This window comes from Manacus candei, unplaced genomic scaffold (assembly GCF_025592945.1).
Source record: "Manacus candei isolate 608988 ecotype Guabito, Panama unplaced genomic scaffold, ASM2559294v1 h1tg000077l, whole genome shotgun sequence".
In the NCBI taxonomy this organism is placed as follows: Eukaryota; Metazoa; Chordata; class Aves; order Passeriformes; family Pipridae; genus Manacus; species Manacus candei.
In genome coordinates, this window is record NW_026138125.1 from 2,877,927 (window position 1) to 2,896,821 (window position 18,895).

Consider the following 18,895-nt stretch of genomic DNA (forward strand, 5'->3'; position numbering starts at 1 on the left):
ACAAGACTTCTTAATTTTGTTTCACAAAAAGGACTCTTCTATGTGGACTGCAATTATCTTTGAAATGCCTTAAAATTAAGAAAAGAGAAAAAAAAAGAGAGCAGTTTCATTTTTAATGTTCAAGTTTAATTAAGAAATTGTTCAAATAATTTAAAAATGTAGGCATTAAAATACCAATTAAGCTTAAGGCAATTTTTCCTATTAATTTTGATGACATCAATACAGGGGTGTCACATAAAGGTGACCCCTTAGAAACAGGTTATTTCGAATTTAACAATTGGCTATATAGTGCTGAGACAAAATTAATTAATTTATGAAGAACCTACACCTGTTTGGCTGATCCCAACAGGCTGAGCTTTGAGAACCACACTGCAGTTCTCACAACAAGTAACTTAGCAAATGTAACCTCCTTTCAAGATTTTAATTACAATTTTTATTTCTGAGATGTCCACTTTGGGTGGCCAGACTGTTGAAAAGGTAAAATATTTAAGCGTAGTTTTAACTGAGTATGGACAGAACTGAAGTCTATAGCTGGAAATGAAGGCTATTCTAAAGCACAGTAATTATTGTTAAAACCATTTATTGTTCTAATTCTGTGTTGGTGGATAAATGATAAGTGTATTATTTTAACACAGTAAAATTCCTTTATTGCCTGAAACTTCAATATGGAAATAAGGCAAGTTTTCATGGGTGGCAGTAACACTGAGAAAGCAAAGTCCATATATCTGATTTGAGCATTTACAATTAAAATTTTGTTTACAGCTGGATGCCCTAAAAACTCAGAATAGATGACCTTGCAGAAACAGTTACCAGGAGTATCCTTATGGACCCAAAGAAACTAATTCTTAAAGGCAGCCTGGTTATGATGGATTTAACTTAAATTGATCTAATTTCATTTGAGATCCTAAATTGGTTAATGAGGCTGAAATATGCTTTATTTCAGGGAAGTCGTACTGATCTGGACGAGGAACAGAATTTATGCTGATGTTCGAGTTGAGTGCAAATACCACCATCACTTCTTCATTACCACGTTAACTGGTGTGATCTGTTCTGCTCAGCAGAACTTGAACGAAATGTCAGGTTCCTAAATGAAGAAGCTCCTGGCTCTCTGTGAGAAACTGGCTGATTGGTTAAAAGTACTTCAACCTTTATTTAATTCATGCCTTATAAGTGCTCTTTGGCAGGAGCTCTTGGGATCTGATCTTATGTCACACTTACTGAAACTCATTTAATTACTGCAGCTGAGGAGGGCAGGGGGATGGTTATCGCACAGGGAAAATCTAATCCTCTTCTTTATCAGCTTAAACCCTGGACCAGGGAAGTTGGTTAGGATTCCTCTGCTTCCCTTAGAAACATCCCCTGGTAACTTGTTTGTCAGTGCATGACCCCTTCCTTTTGGTGGCTTTTTTACGGGGGTGTTTTCTTGCAGAGATTTAGAGGGATTTTGGAAGCAGATGTCTGCGGTCTCTCTGAACACAGACCCTGTCCTGCAAATCTCTAAGCTGCTGCTCCTTGCTATGCTTAAGTCGGCAACAAAGTCATTAAGGGTGGGATTGCAAATATCCCCAGTGGTTGTTTCACTTGCCAGAGGAGAGAAATGGAGCAATTTGGATGCTCTGCAACCCCAGGCAGCCACTGCCAAAGTAGGGACCGACCGCGCCTTCACACTGCCACGAGGGTGCAAAGGGCCTGTGGCCCCAGTGCCTCTGGAGCACAGGTTAATATCAAATTTTAATAAAGACCAAACTCCTGCTGTAGTTTTCTAAGAGTTTTTCATGGGTCCTTGGTGAAAACAATTTTATGCTTTGTTCTAAAGAGTGGGAAGAGGCAAACCCACACATATTCCCCTCTTATAAGCAAAACGTAAAGTGGTTTTGATGGAAAGTATGTGCAAAATATAGGATTCAGCCTAAGGCTAAAGACAGAGAATCAGTGACTTTTATAGCTTTAAAAATTGGCTTTATGACCGTCATTAAACTAAAGTATCTCTCCTTGTGAGGGACTTTTATTTCATCAGGGGTTGCACATCTCTTGGCACAATTAGTCACCTCCAAAGTGCTGTCATCATAAAACTTACCAACTTAAATTTTAACTTAAGAAAATTGGAACAAACCCCCCACATTTTGAAAGAGAATGTTCAGTAGCAGTGAGTCTTAGACCAGGCTGGCTAGATTTATGCAAAATTCTTCTCTGTGTGATTCTCTTTTTACAGATTCCAACCTGACTAACATACAAAACATATGGTATAAATGTTCCCTTTGAAAACTTTTGTGCACCTCACTATTACACAGCTTATGAAGTTTAGAAGCCTTGGGCAAGCCAGCTAACGTATCAGAGGAACGCTTAAGAATTGTTTGTATGCTTGATTTGTTTTACAGTGCATTTGGTCTTTAGTTTTGATTGGATTGTCTTGCTGAAACATGAAGGGCATTTAGAAAGTAAGAAAGTGAATAGGATACATTTGCAACTATATGCCCAAAAGCAAGATCTTAATGTCAGAAGTAAATTATAACAACTTACGTTGCTGATGACATACATTATAATTCAAGGCTTGGCAAACTACATCAAGGTTGTTCTCACCATGATCTGACGAAAATGTCTTTTAAGTCCTGTGAGTCTTGTGTTTTTAAGGTTTATGGTAACCAGAATTTATTTATGCTAGGAATTTCATAAATAAAAAGCAAGCATTACAGAAGGAAAACCTAAACCTATTTTTTTTCTAAATGCTGCTGGACCTTTCTAAAAATTAAAACATTTATGTCAATAATTGTTAAAGTGGGATGGTCCCGGTGGTGAGACAGGTTTCAGCCATCATCTTCTACTCTTGCATTTTTGGATGACCTTGCAGTGTTTTCTAGGGATGGATCTATAAAGGACTTGGATAGTCACGTCTAAACTTGTTGCCTGTAGGAGGGAGTATCCCAGGCCTGTAAACTCTTCTGTGGGTGACATGGGGTGTGAAAATGTGGGAAGTTTTGCTTGTGAAGAGCAGAAAAGCACAGGAGACTTTATGCTCCCCCGGCACAGGGCAGCTCTCTGTGTGTATCCCAGAGGATTTTCCATCTCAGCATTGCCCTGCAGGGATCCAGTCTTGCAGGAAGACGTAGCCCAAGCTCAGGATACAGAGGCGGGAGAAAGTAGGGGATAACACCCTCTCCAGTCTCTTATCCATGCAAAACCACCTGTAGTGCTCAGGCTGAGGGTATTCCAGCTCCCTGCTCTGTCTCTGACAGCAGCCCTGGCAGTGGTAGGAGCAGAGCAGTTCTCTCTGTGCAGCTCATTACACTGTCAGGAGCATCCATACCCTCTTCTTGAACATCACTGCAGCCTCCAACAATTCCTATGCAAAGGACATGTTCTCTATATTCCCTACTACTTAACAGATTTCTCTTCCATGGAGTTGTCAGGTCTTCCCCGAACTCTCTTAAACCTTCAACATCCACAGACTCTTCTGACAAGTATCTCTAAAGTTAAATCACAGGTTTGGTGAAGGGAAAGAAAATAAAAATCTCCTTTTGTTTGTTTTAGATCTGCTCTTGTTTTGGAAGACGGGCTGGAAAGTGCCTGCTCGTCCACCCTCCCAACACCACTGATGATTTTATAGATTTTTGTGATATCCCCATCACACTTTTTCCCCAAGCTTAATAATCCCAGCTTGCCTCCTTCGTAAAGGAAAGCCTTTCCAGCAGCTTAACTCATTCATCTCACAGGTATCTGGTTCAATGCCTGATCTCTCCAGTAGGATTAAACCACAAATCTCCCATTTTATGGTGACTTGACACCAAGTTTCTCTCCTAGGTAAAGTGAAACTCTCCCCCTGGTTCAGGTTTTATATAAACAGGAGAAGAGAAAGCAAGCAAGGAGTGACAGCAGCCACTTTCTGCAGGCTGCTGTTGGGGCACTTAGGGGAATGATGGACTTGTGTTTCAGTCCCTGTTCTGCTAAATACTTCACCATGTTGTACTGATTACTCCAAGCTCAGGCACCTTTTGCTCCGATGAATGAGAGCCTGGTTTAACTGCAGGGTGAATGACAACGAGGAGCAAGGTGATTGCTCCCAATTTACTCCAGTGGAAATGGCTGCCACTTTAGAATCAGACCCACCAAAACCCCAAAAATAAAAATGTTCACAAGCCTTAAATATAATAAGCCTGATTTGTCTTCATTTCAGCTGCAATCAGCAAGAAACATCCGTACTGAAGTAAGCCTGAATGAAACATGAGATGGCATATTTAGGTTAACAATGGCTGAATTACTCCAGGCTCAGATTCTAGTGCAGGATTTTAGTATAAAAGGGTCCATGTCATCACTGTGTCCAGACGTTGGAACTTCCAGTTCCTGGCACGAATGTCCTGATATCACCACACCAAGCCCCAGCAGAAAGGGATTGTGCTGGGGCTGGACATAGCAGGGGCTTCCCAAACCCTCGGATGGGCTGGGGACACTTTGCTTGGATCACCAGCTGCTGGGGCTGCAGCTGGTTTGAATCAGCCTGATTCTGAGCATTCCATAACTCCTGAAGTTTTCATCAAGCCCAAATTTATACCTAGTCTATTACCTAAGCTCCACAGGGGTTTTGTTTATTCTGGAAGTGTACACACACTGAACCAGGTCCATTCTCTCAGCAGAGCAAAGAGATTTTTGTTTTAAAATGCAGCAATATTATAATTTGTTTTCTGAAATTCTAAATATCCCCAAGGAAAGCCCACCAAAAGTAAATAAAGCTTAGTAAACTAAAAATCCCTTAAAAGCACACCATTTAGCTTTAAAAATAATATAATTTTTGTATGGCATTGTTTGCCAATTATGTTGTCTGTGAAGTAAAATTCTGCTTCAACTCTGGCTTATACAGGCAGAATCATGTCTGTGTGTGGAGCTGGTTCACAGCATATACACAATAACTGCATTGTGCTCTGCTGGTCTGAATGAGAAATTAAAAGGAAGTTGTCACAGGAAAATTAAAAAGTGGAAGCAGTTACAAAATCTATCTAATTCAAGCTACTTATAACTCCCTGAAAAGAAACTAATGCCAATGCCTGAGAAATCATGTTGTCACCCATCACTGACAACAGGATTTGCTGTTGCTATTTACATGCACTTCAACTTCTAGAAGCAAAGCCTGGGCACAGTATTTCAAGGCACTAAGCTCTTAGTGATTAACACAAAACGTCATTATCAGTCTCTAATTGCTTCTTTTTCTGCTTGTTATTTATTTTTATTTTTGTATTGCTTCCCTTGTTATGATAGGCAGCCCATCAGTCCTGTGTTCCATGGACCAGGAGTTACTAATCTTACTTAAATCTGAAGCTTCAGGGTGCAGTCTTGACTCTGAGGTTACCAGAATGAAACACATCCAATATTGGCATTTTTCTCAGAGTCCCAGACATCTCTGACACCACTACATGAGGAAAAAAACTTGCAAAACATTCAGTTCCTAGACTGCTTTACAAGAACATTTAATTCTTAGGATGGGAATGTCTAAGAAATGCCAATTTAAGATAGAGAAACCACAGAAGCCAGTGGGCTTGAAAGTGAATGAAATTGGTGTGAGATCAGAGTTTGGCCAGCTGGGATATGTCAACATTTATGCAATAACACCTGACTGTTCAAGAGAGAATTCCAGTTCAACCTGGATATGAGTCTGAGAAGCCCTTGGAGCCCTGTCACTTTAATTTCTACAGAAGTTTTTCCTCAGTATATGAGTAGTAGAGATGTTATAAAATCACAGAGCAGTTTGGGTTGGAAGGGACCTTAAAGATCATCTTGTTCCAACTCCCCTATCATGGGCAGGGAACCTTCCACTAGACCAGGTTGCTCAGGGTCCCATCCAACCTGGTCTTGAACCCTTCCAGGGGTATATTTAACAAATGCATTAAAAGACAAGTCAAAACAAAGCTACACACTCTGCCTCTTCTCCCAGATGCCGGATCTCAGGAAAACAGGAAGTTGTTAAGATTTGCTGGATTTAAACAAAGCAAACCAAAACCAGACTCACAGTTCTGCTGCAGAGGATCAAAACCCACAGGTTAAACTTTCCAAGAGTCAAAACCCCTGAACTCACTAAAACAGAATTGCCAGTCATTCACCATGTTGTACATTGATCAGATTATAAGCCACAGGTTTTATTGGTCCAGTGTTCAACAGACACTCAGAGTAGATTTCACTTCTGTGTTCATGCGAGCAAGTGGAACTCTGGAGATGCCAAATGGAAATACACCATCCAGCTCTGCCTTCATCGGCAGAACTTCAGCCACCCCAAACTTTGCCTCAGAGAGCATCTAGGTTGGATGCCTGCCTTACCTGTCACAGGTGTGATGGCTTCCATATCTCAGCTTAGGATTCCAAGCATCCTCTTTAGCAAACATTGAAAATATATCACCTGTCACCTCAACAGCAAAGGTTGTTCTAGAGAAAGCAGCAGTTTTCCCATTCAACATCTGTTGATATTTGAGAAAACTATGAGTTATTTGCCTCTTCCAAATACTCAAAAATACTGCAGTGTTTTAGAAAGCCCAGTGGTGGGATCAAGGGTAACTCCAGATATGGAAGCACTACTGCTGTGTCCATTACACAGCTGACAGCACTTATGATCATCAGCTAATTGGGAAAAAGTAAAACACACTTTTGTGGCTGCTTTAAAGCGCCGATGTTTTGATTTCTTTCTGTTTTTTTTTTTTTTTTTTTTTTAAGAAATGAAACATATTTCCACATTATGTTAATTCTAAAGTAAATTTCTACTTGCTCTGTGAAAATTGAAAGTCAAATGAAAGGGAACTAATCTCAGTATCTTACTGCGGGAGAACCTGCAGCGCGAACTCAACCAAGCCATTAGACACTGGATAAACCACATGGGAGGGAGCTGCAGGAAACGAAGCTTCATAAGTTCCACTGGTCACAGAATGACTCATTTCTTTCTTAGTTAGGATTAGCCCTTATAGGAGCAAATGGAAAAGCTGTGAGAAACTCCAGCAGGTAACTAATTACACAATGCAAAATCAAACACAGACCCTCAGATATGTTCTTTACCCCTCTTTGAGTATGAAAGTGTACTCCAGTGCCAGAAAAACAAGACAAAAAAATTTCAGAGAAAATCCATGTTTGCATATATTTTCTGATATCATTCCTTTGAAAATAATGTGGTAAGAACTGACATTTTTGTGAATATATTAATTCCTTTACTGAACTGCAAATGTCACTTGCATAGGGAGGAGAGGAAGCATGAGCCAGATGCAGAAAATTACTCCATTTGCTGGCAGTGGAGCTATTTATATGTTGACAAACAGTTGTGCCAAGAGCAGATGGATATTTTCTAGGACTGAAGAACTGCTAATTGTTTGCTGCTGTTCCTTTCAAGTTCATGGGGGAAAGCCATTGGTGTTCTGCAGAGCAAGGCATGAAGAAACCAGTTCAAGCCATGCATTTGGCAAAGTGGCCCAGCACCTCCTCTGACAGTGTGGAGAATGCCCTGAAGCAAGAAGATGCTCTGCCAGATGTCAGCTTAACAACTCAGCAAAGCACAACCACGAGGAGCAGCACTTCCCAAATCTTCTGCAGGTCCTTCCCCAAGCTGTACAACTACTGCAGAAGTGTTCAGCATAGCCTGCTAAACACCAAGTGCTTATAAAAATTTCTAAAGCTATTTTGGCTACCCGCGTCTCACACATATCTGAACTATGTGGAAATATGAATGTATTTATACTAGAATGCTGGAATGATATCTATTTAATCTGACAAGGAAAAGGCATCTTTCTATAAATCTGTATATACCTCCCCTCTGCTTGTTCATTTCTGAGGCTGAGCCATGCACTGCCCACTTACTGACACATCGAATCACATTGGAGTGAAGTGTGAAACAAGCGAAGGCAGATAAAGAGAAGGAAAGTTTTTTTTCTTCAAACTGAAGTGCTCTTATCCTACTTCATTTAAAAAAAACAAAGAAAAAACCCCTCGGTATCGTGTGTCTTGATATTCTTATATATATCAGTACCAAAGTACAATTTAGTTAGCTTAAAAAGTCTCAAATCTGATTTATCTATAAGACACACTTCACAACACAAACCAATTTTGCTGTAGTAATACCATGTCAATATTTCTTGACAGAAGACAAATGTTGTTATTATTTTGCCATTTCTTACCTTTGTGAAAGTTTAGAATTTTATAAAATGGCTCTTCTTTACATGTCATTGTTGGAAAGAAAAAAAAATGGAAGCTATTCTTATATCTATCGACAGTGACAGATTCTACATTAGGTTAAAAATGATTCTAGCACAATACTGATGTTTAAAAAATAAAAAGTAGATGATATTTTTTAATGGATATGTTCACTTTTCCTATATAAACTAAGTAAGATAAAGAAGGAGAAAAATACAAGAACTATTTTTTGTTGTGTTTTGTGGTGTATATTTATCTGCATGCTGTCTGCTGGAACTGTTTGTGCAAATCTGTGCAGACACAATTTCCTCTCCATAGTTGCAATCTTCAGGAAAAATAGCCTCTCTTGCCTTTGTATTCATCCTCCTCTTGGATGGACTTGTCCCTTTTCACTGTGTGGGACATATATAAAATATCATCTCTGATTTACATTTACTTTAAGGGATTACTTTTAAAAATTACTAAAATCCTTGAAAGTAAAATATTTCAAGATTTTTCTCTGTCATTTTTTAAAAATCCCTACAATGCTTAATAAGTACAATTCGAGGAACCATGTCTTGCACTTCCACATGGATGTCCTTCTTGTGCTGATGTATTCCTGTTTCTGTTTACGATTATATCTCATGCCAACACAGAAGCATAAAAGGACCTGCAACAACCACTTCTCTTTGCTTTAAACTGAGGCAGAGAAAGAGGTCACCTCCAGGATTTAGCTTTGGGATTATCTGGGTATAATTGGCAGGGAGGGTAGCAGACTTGCCCAGCTGATGTCCAGATGTAGGAGAGGTGCAGCACTGAGTACAGCGAAGAACAGGTGAGCTCATGCAACAGTGGAAATGCTTGTTTTGATATAAACTGGTCCTAAAGCTGGCCCAGGTAACCAGAGCATAAAGATGAGGGTCTCAATGTTGTCCTGCAGAACCTCTGCATGCTACTGCTCACTGTAAAATGCAAGAAACACCATTTCTAATTTCATCCCAAGGCCAGCCATAATTTAAGGAAAGGGTAAAGAAACTGCATGAGAGCCACAGAGCACTTGCAGAGAGAAATCCAAATGACTTTATTCACCAAGTTATGCACTGGTGAATCAGCATGTTACTCTGCAATAAAAGTTGGTCAATTTTGACCTTTGCAGAACACGTATGAATCAATTCCATCGCTTGCTAACCCAGCCAGGTTTCAAAAATATCCCTCCCCGAATCAGGGATGAGCAAGTGGCAGTTCACAGATTACTCATGAGGAGCCAGACATTGAGGTTTGGTATTTAAACTGCAGGAGTGCTAAGCCAAGTTACCAGTGAGCTGAATGCAAAGATATGGCTTCAAATATGGATGTTGAATAACAAACACAAATATGCAGCTATATGATATCTGTATTTAAATGAATTATGCAGACCAGTTTCAAGAAGCTTTGAGTTTGTGGAATAGAAAGAACTCAAAGGCTATTATGATCAAATTTAACCAAAGTCACAGTGTTTATATAAATATTCACACACTTTTTTCCTTTCTGATTAATTTTTAATTGTGAAAAATCAAAGTCAAGAGAAACACTGGGCATTTTATTTCAAGCTAAAGACCACAGAATGAAAGCCTAAACATTTTCACTTATCTAAGGACCAGCTGCACTGAAATCACTGAAATTACCGCTGTGTTTTTATTTATATTGCAACAGCTATATTGGCCTAAAACTGACACAAAGGGAGAATTAGGCCATATATTTACATTCAGCACATTGTATGGTTCACTCTCATGCTGATTATTTTGATATGTTTCCCAGCTCCATGCTGTGTAAGTAGTTGTGGATGATTATTTTGCATTACAGCAGCTATATGAATGGTCTATCAATTCTTGTATAAAAGTGAATATAACCTGTGTTCTGAACTCTAAAAACAGCCTCCATTTTGCCTTAATCCTGTGCATTATACGAGCAGAACACAAAAAATTTTACCCTAAAAATAAATTACCTGAACTTTAATCTGAAAATTGTACAACTCCATCACCGTGTTTCAGAGAATTTAGGATTATTTTGTTTGTTTGTTTTCCATCTCTGTTTTGTTCCTAGCAGTGGCACAATGTCCCACAGAGCACATTGCATACATTCTGAGGTATAAACTGGGGATACAGCAGGGTCAGTGAAAAGCAGGGCATATTTCAGTGCCTATTCCTGTAAAATTACCATGCTTCTCTCTTTCTTTATCTTCCACCAGAGACACTAAGCAGATGATTTTGCAAAGACTTATGGATTCATTAAGTTTGAACCATGCCACATGTTCCTCCAACTTCAACGGAATTGCTCACATACTGAATTTAAGCACATACTTAACTGTTTTCTTTATTAACTCTCTGAATTCTGTATTGAATTCACGAGCAGTTTTCCCTGTTTTCTTGTATATTTTAAATGCAACCAGAGATCCAAACTACTGATCTTTATATTATATAAAATAAAATCAAATCTATAAAGGTGGCTCATATGTTGCTTTAATACATAAAACATTTAACTTGATTAGATTTTTGGGGAGAGGCAGTGACAGCAGATATTGAACCCCTCAGTCTTTTCTTTATCTTTACAACTATTTTCTCAGTCTATTCTGAAGCACATAAAGCCATGCTAGAGGGAATTTTTCTCAGTCTCTTGGGACTTTTAAAGGATGTCTAATGCTTAGTTTCTAAAAACTTTTTATATATCTCCATATGAAAATGCTGCTTTTTCTGTGCACCTAACATGTTATTTGGAATCAATGCTCTGTCTTTGATTCCCTTCTTGGACCTGTAAAAATCATATAGAGAAATTAGTTTGTAATGTAGCCCCTTTGATTGAAAGTAGATTAGTGCACAGCAAACTAGATAGAAATTCAGCAGCCACATTTACCTAATACCTAATGATTTTGTCATTTTTGAGATAAGCATATGCCACATATGATCATTTTCCTATAATTATTCCTACCAATTTCTCCTCATAAAATAAAACTGATTTTATATTTCCTAGTTCTATCTATTTGCAAAATGCTTTTTGAAAAGCTAAGAAAAAAAGGTAATTAAATTTGCATCCTCAGAACAGAAATGTGGTTGTGCACCCCATTTGTTTCATCAGCAATCACAAAATGCATATACAAAATATCATTTCATTCCTCACCATAAAAATTACATACAATACAGACCTGCTCATATACTTCTACTTTTAGTAAACTAATGTATTTTTAACCCCCCCCAAGTTCATGTTCTTCACTCCCCACTAGTCTCAGCCTATTGATACACAGGAACTAGTTCTGCCTGGCACAAGGAGCAATTAATCCACACTGCCAAACACAAGAGGAATGTAATGCTTTTTCAAATATCAAATCAGTCCAATTTCATTTAGACTTAAATGATTTTTCTGGTCCCTCTTCATGTAGATACCTCTGCAGTCAATTAGCATTGTCACTTTTAATCTGTAATACTCAGACACTGGTCATTTCCCATTAGGGTCTTATTAAATAGATTCTTATGGTCAGATAGAACCTTCTGCAATGTAATACCTGAGGAGAGAAAACTGACAGTCATTATGCAGCTGGCATTTTCTAAAAGGTTAGATACTGCAGATAACCTTAATCACAAATTACACTGCATGCCAGTGAATTACCTCTCCACTTTACAACTCCAGCTAAACAGCCATGTTTCCAACCCAAACACTCTTAGATGCAACTCAGTTAAACTTAACCATCTAGATGTTCCCTAATTAAAATGTTTTTATGCTTTAGAGCGTCAGACTTTACATCAGACTTTCACATTAGACAGAGAAGCCTGTTTCAAAAGCTTTGGAGCTCCAGAGCTTTTTGCTGCCTGTAAAACCACATTCCCTTAACCTGCAGTTGGATCCCACTGTGCTGCCCCACCTGTTTGGTGAGAACCTGTCATTACTGAAGCTGCCCAGGCTAAGTGATTCATTTGGAGGAATCCCACAAGCAGCTCAGCCAGGAGGCTGAGGGGGGACAACTTCTGGCACCAAGAATTGCAATGCAAGGAGCTGGACAGTGGCTTCAGATGTGCTATTCTGTCATGGCATGAAGCTCAAACAGGATCAGAATTTCTCAGAGTGATCTCTTCTAAAGCAAAGATGACAGAGCATGAGAGTCCAGTTTCACAGGGTTTAGCCAGAAAGGAATCCTCTCTGCCTTGTTAAAAGACACACAATACACTCTCACCCAAATAGAGGACAAGGATTTTTTTTAATGAAATTTTGATATGTGTTGAGATTTTTTGTGACAGATGATTCCATAAAAAAAGATTCAGTAAAGCAGCTGAGAATTCCTTTGAGTATAAAGAAATCCAAAGGAAATGATGGGTTGGCTGGGATGTAGGTAAATGCAGAAATCAATATATCCATCACATGGTCTTAAATAGCAACAGTTAAACCAGGATGCAGCAAAAAAGGTGATAAAATGTCTGATTTGTTTAATTGCTGCTCTTCAAACTCAATAGAAACCCACTGACTTAATGAACAGCAGAGCAGGTCTGAGTGACCAAAGCACTTGAATCACTGCTGAGATCATGACAAAAATTTTTACTGATATCATCAGCAATGCTCGAACCATTTCCTAGGGGCACGAATAAACATCTACTCACTGTTTTGTTGTGGTGCTCATGGGTATGGTGGCAAGTATAGACAGGACAGCTTAGCAGCATGAGTAGGGAAGATATAGTTGGGTTGTGGTTTGTGGTGGGACTTTGAGGACTGCTCACTGCATTGACACCATTTTCCCCTGAATTGCCTCCCATGAATACACTTCATAACCAGTTAATGACTGTCACATTATTGCAATGACCTTTCTGCTGTTTCTTGCTTCCACCTGCACCTTGCTGCACTCACAGATGTCCAGCCTTGAAGAGGATGGCCAGAACCATAACTGCTGGCCCCGTGTTTCTCACAGAGGTACATCACTTACAACCTGCCTTTTCCCCTTGAAAAGAAGGGCCACCCTTGCCCTAAGCTGGTGTACCTTTTTGCTACTGTAATGAAGAAGTGGAGCTGCTACACAGAGGGGAAACTAAATGGCTCCAGTCTAAAACTGTGGCAAAATGGGGGAACTGACCATGGATCTTCTTGTTCTGGTTCCTAGACCTTCTTCCCATTGCAACTCTAGAAAATTTATCATTTATGCAAAAGCAAACTCACTGTTAATTAGTTACTGCCACTCACTGGATTCACACCCCACATATTTTCATTATGCAACTTTATCAAAATATCTATTTCATCCTGAGCAGTGCACATGCATTTTTTTTCCCTACTCAGATTTGTTTAAGTGATTGCCTGCCTGATCAATCCTACTGATTGTTTATCTCTGGTGGCATAACAGCACGCGCAGAACTATGCTGCAAACTGACAGGCATCTCACTGTATGGAATAATTCAATGCCTCATTAAAATAGAGAATTAGACGTGGCTTTGGAGATTAGTGCCAAGAGAGTTTTGCCATTTTACATCCTTGTTGATGCAAACTGTAGGGACATGTAGTGTTGATCAGCAGGATATGAAACAAAAGACACCACAGAGGTCAATGTGAGCCAGCCTGCGTGGGCTTTCTCCCAAGTCACAGGAATATGCGCTGGTTTGTTTATTGCTGAAATTCCTTCCAAAGCACCCCTGTTTACATAGTATTAAGGTGACCCAGGAGACAAAAAATGGAATAAAAGCTGAAAGCTTAACATTAATGCTGCTCCTCGTGCTTACACATCAGAATAATTTCTGTCAAACTTTGAGGCATTATAACACCCATAGCAATGCTGTTTGCTATAGTCTTACTTCTGTATACTTTACAGATAAGTGTAATATACTTGAAATCTGGCTTGATTTCATGTTCCAATGGGATCTACAAAATAAATCAGGATTAAAAAAATTAGGCAACTTCCAATTATCTTCCCCTGTGTCATGTGGTTTTCCTATAACTTCCTATCAGCGGTGAACAATAGTGGTTCATTGGAACATTGAAAAGGATTTGGAGGCTATCAGGGAAAATGTTGTAATAAAATATTTTCCCTGTATCCTCTTAAAGTCTTATGCTTGAACCTTGAATTGAAAGCTAGCAAACTGTCTAATATCCCACCAGTTTTCCTTTCTGGACACACGTGGGGTTTGGGAAGGGTGGCAGCCTGACTCATGGAGCTGTGGAGACAGACTAAGGTCTCTGGGAGGAACCTCCTTCTATCAGCCTGCCTGCAAACACAGGACTTGAGGACAGAGGAGCTCTGAGAAGCCCAGCTATGTGAACAGCAGACCTTGTGAACAGCAGTCAGTCATATACTGTTCAGCACTACTCATTAGTAAAGCTCACTGGGGCAGAGAAAGGCCTCTCACGTTGCCCTGTACAGCAAACCAGGACTTCTGCTCTGCTGTTGTACAGAAGAAGGACAATCTCTGCCTGAGTCCTTCCAGCCCACATGTTCATGATAACCAGAAAGTGCCTCTTTGTGCACAAGTAATACAAATATTACACAGCTCACTACAGGGAATGAGAATGAGAGACTAAGCTCTAATATTCATTAACAAATAACCACTCTTTCATTAGGTTGAGCGTCAAGGACTGTGCAGAATGGAAAACCGCAGTGATTTAATATAGATTTCTAGTTGGAACATTATGATACCTGTAGAATACTTTGCTAAATTACTGATGTCAGTTGTATTTCTCTTTGAGACTAGGGAAATAGGTTATTGGCGCAATAAAACATCTAGAGGCATTTAAAATGTCAGTCTAATAGCAAGAACCAGTAAGGCTTTTAATTACCTTCTGTGCCATTTTTTTAATTGCTTCAGTGGCTGCAGTGCTTAGTGAATTCCTGACAGAGCAGCTGCAACTGACTTAATTTAAAACATTTTTCGAGCTTTTGGTGGAAGTATTAAGAAATACAACAGAAATCCAGGGAACTACGTGGGATATTTTATGTGGTGCATTTGAGGAAACCCTTGGCTCAGTTTGCAGCACGGGCAAGAATGCTTTGAAGTGCTTGAATGGATATTCACACCAGCATTCCCCTGGTCTGGGTAGAAGATGGTGTTGGCTGGCTTTTGTAGGAGCCATGTTTCAGCAATTCAATTTATAGAAAGCAAAACCTATCCCTCGTGGCCCTGGCAGCTGCAGGACATAGAGCAGAGGTTCAAGAGAAAGGCTGAGTGCCAGAAATTGTCCCAGGACCCTGCTAGTTCAAACAGAACTTATCTTTATCTTGCAGATGCATTTGCAGCTCTTGAGATCAAATTCTTTATTTTTTTTTTTTCTGAGACAGAAAGCTATTCTACTAAAAGGGAAGAAAGCACAGGAAAATTTTCCCCTAATATAGTTTAATTTACAGATAACTGGTGCACCCCACCTAAAGACTATCCACAGTGATCACACAGGTGGACCCAAAGAATACCAAAGAACCCAGTGAGCTCGTGTTTTTTCCAGCAGACAGGAAAAGCCACTCAAGATGGAAATGATGCCTGAAACAAAAGCACTTCAGCTGCAGCTATATGTTACCCACAGTGTGGAAGTGTCACATGGGAAATGTAATTTCTCTTTGTCCACAAGCATATAAGGCCATGCTCAGTCAACCCTTTGGTAGCATATGCAGGGTCAGATTGTCCTTGCTGGCAATCAAGGTGACTCTACAACACAACATGGTGCCCATGCACAGCCTGGAGTGGGCTCTTGCCATGCAGACCATAAATACCTCCTTTCATCCTGTCCCCTCACAGCACAGCCAGGGGACATTTCCCTGCCAGCCTCCAAAGACTCAGGCTCCCCCAAACCTACGTGCCACCTCCAGTGGCACCTCCCAAACACTCCCTGCCCAGCCTTGGATAACCAGGTTGGCTCAGGCAGTTGGACTCCACTGTCCCATCCAGCTCACTGCCACCAGCCTCAGGACAATGGGAGCAGAGAGGTCGGGATGTTGGTCCAACACTGTTGAGGTTTCCTGGCAGAGGGAGGTTGGGACGGGGAAAATCACAGCAGAGCTTCAACTCACGGCTCTCTGGCAGGGCAAAACCATATGCTTTCAGGTTTATTTCATACTACACTGCACTCAGTTAATAAAATGGACTTTTAATCCATTTGAAAAACCACACGGGGCACAGATTCATCTTGCAAACCTCTCTTTCCCTCCTGGGGTTTATCTCGATTAGGCTGTAAAAAGGCATCATTGAAAAGGATTAGCTAACACCTCCTAGCATTGTTTCAAAGGGTGTTTCTACCCTACAAAAGCACAGCAGTATCATTTTCTGGCTAGAACATGGTTAAAGGAAGCCTTTTCTCCCAATAACTTTGCAGGGAAGATATTCTACCCCAGTACATGCAAGAAGGTGAGGACCTCAGACACACAGCTGGTACACAAACCAACAGTACCTTATGTACTTTAATAATTGTAGTCAGGACAAGTTCTCAGACATGACGAATAAGAGGACATATCATGGACACAGGAAAGAATAAAATATTATCTAATCCGGCACAATGATTCTGGTGGACATTTAGAGTCACAAAATAAGACTATTCATCAAAAATTATTGGACTTCTTGTCAATTCCAAGGGGAAAGGACGTGTCTTTTCTAGCTATTAATTTTTGTCTTCCATTGAAACTGAGAGGAAAACATAGACACTAGGTAGAAATGTACTGGCAACCCTTCTAAACTGAGGTTTTAGTTAAATATACAGAGTAGTCCTTAGAGTGAATATTTAATAGCAATATTGAAGGTCAACTATAGTCAGTAAACAGGTTATAAATTACGCTGAAAAATTCTTTTGTTGAGTCCCTGCAATAAATCCTCTTTGTGTAAACTACAACATATTCTACTGGGCCCTTTCTGATTTCATTCATACTTACATAAATCAACAGAAAATCCATGGGAGTCAATGGACTTACACTGAAAACAGTAAAAATTTTCCATTTGATTTTTCTAGGAAGCGTAAATTTATTGCATCAGCTTTTCAAGATTATTATAATTTTAGGGGAACACACGTTTGTGACAAAATCCACCAGATCTTATGCTTTAGTAGTCTAAAAATTCATGTTTACCAAACACTTATCATAACTTAAAATAATCTACTTAAATGGGAGAAAGTGTCATATTTTACAGAAGCTGGAGGAACTGGATCAGAATTATTTAAAGTGAGGTGGTTTCATTTAAAGTGAGGCAGTTTAAAGAGGATTTTGTTATTTTTACTCAAAATGTTGAAAACAGGTTTCAGTTTATGACTCTGCCTTATAGGGCAGATTTTATTCTGCCTGGCACACAGTGATGTCTTTGTCAATTGTTTGAATATAAAAAGATTGCATATTGCCAGATATGCATATAGATAAATGCAAAGAAAAAGCCAATATAATACTCCATGTACATAAAATGAATCATTGTCATCAGAACTAAGAAAACCTGGCCGTGTGCATTTTTATTTCAGATTTACTCCAAAAGCCTTCTTGTAATTAGGACAGCTGTTTGATCTGTGCAAGCATTTCAATGTCCTATAGGAAAATGCCTTTTCAGAATGAGTGGGTCTCCCTTCTTTTCTTACCCATCTATTTTCACAAAAAGTCTACAGGCAACCACCAACTTCTTTGTCAGCTTTGGTTGGACAACATGTCCACAAGTTTGTTAGCAGGTGTGCACTGAAACAGTAGGACTGAAACAGGCTGTTTTTGTTGTTTTGTTTTGGTTTTTTTTTTTAATTTTTCCCAGAGGATTAAACTAAAATATCATTGTCTGACAGCAGACAGGTGGACACATGAAAAACAACTTAGACGCAAGTCTAAGGAAACCTACACTTCCAGCACAGTAACTTCCAAGCCTGTTACACAGCTTGACAACCTGCAGTTAAGATCAAGGGCTTTCTGATGCAATAAAGCAAAGCAGGTACTAGTTTCATTTGTTTTAAATCAGAAACATTCTGTTTTCTTGGTTGCAGTTCCATTTTCATTAAAGCTCAATGCAGTTTAGGAAAAAAAAGTTTGGTAAATCACCCCACAAAATTAAAAACTCCTGTTAACACCTTTTGATTTAATGTGGAATTAAAATAAATACGGAAAATAGGCAGTAAAATGAAGCCAGCCCAACGTGGGAGGAAGCAGAAGAGGACAGTAACACCTTTACAATGAGAAATAACATTTAATATGATAACTTGGGTTATGTTGTGTTGCAAAAGGATCCCTGGAATCTTTAACACAGTGGGGAAAAATTCACATACTTCTCCCAGGTGTACGGTGTATTGTTTTACTCAGGGATTTCCCCTCATGTCAGGGAAAAAAAAATGTATAAAGTCATTCCATATTTAAATACTGTGCTATAAGTTTATATGGTAAGAGATCCAGAGGACCCTTAGAAATTGGATAGAATAATTTTTCATGCTTAAATTCTGAAACTCATTCAAACACAATAAGCAGTGTACTGGAAGGCTACATTTTCTATGTTATCACTGTTTTTATTAATCTGTCAATTTTTTTTTCATTACTAACATCATATTATAGGATTTTATTGGATCATTGACTAATGTTTTCCATTTTTCAGGTTCTGATTAATGTGTTTATTGATGCAAAAACCAACAGATATTAGGTTGGGGAACAAAAAGCAATACACTAAATTGAGCTTTAATGTTGGTTTCTTTACCAAATTGTCTAAAAATAAAGAATTAAAATATCTGCTTCCATTTATCATTTCACCTACACAAGTTCCAGTATCCTATCACATGCAAGAGATTTCACACTTGAGACAAAGGTTTAATTATCAGGCTGCTGCTAGAATTGTGA

The 18,895-nt window shown here is 39.2% G+C and overlaps 1 protein-coding gene across 2 annotated transcripts in view; it reads left to right on the forward strand.

Annotated features, from left to right (window-relative positions):
- Positions 1-10,414, forward strand: part of LOC127481250 (histamine N-methyltransferase-like) — a 65,498-nt gene extending 55,084 nt beyond the window's left edge. Inside the window, exon 7 of one of the 2 annotated variants that reach the window (XM_051810311.1) lies at positions 10,358-10,414. In XM_051810311.1, coding sequence (XP_051666271.1) covers positions 10,358-10,374 — 17 coding nt within the window. In that variant the 3' untranslated portion in view covers positions 10,375-10,414. Of the gene's footprint in view, positions 1-943; positions 973-10,357 lie in introns of those variants that run through there. The other variant, XM_051810312.1, reaches the window with a different exon arrangement.
- Positions 10,415-18,895: the final 8,481 nt, after the last annotated feature.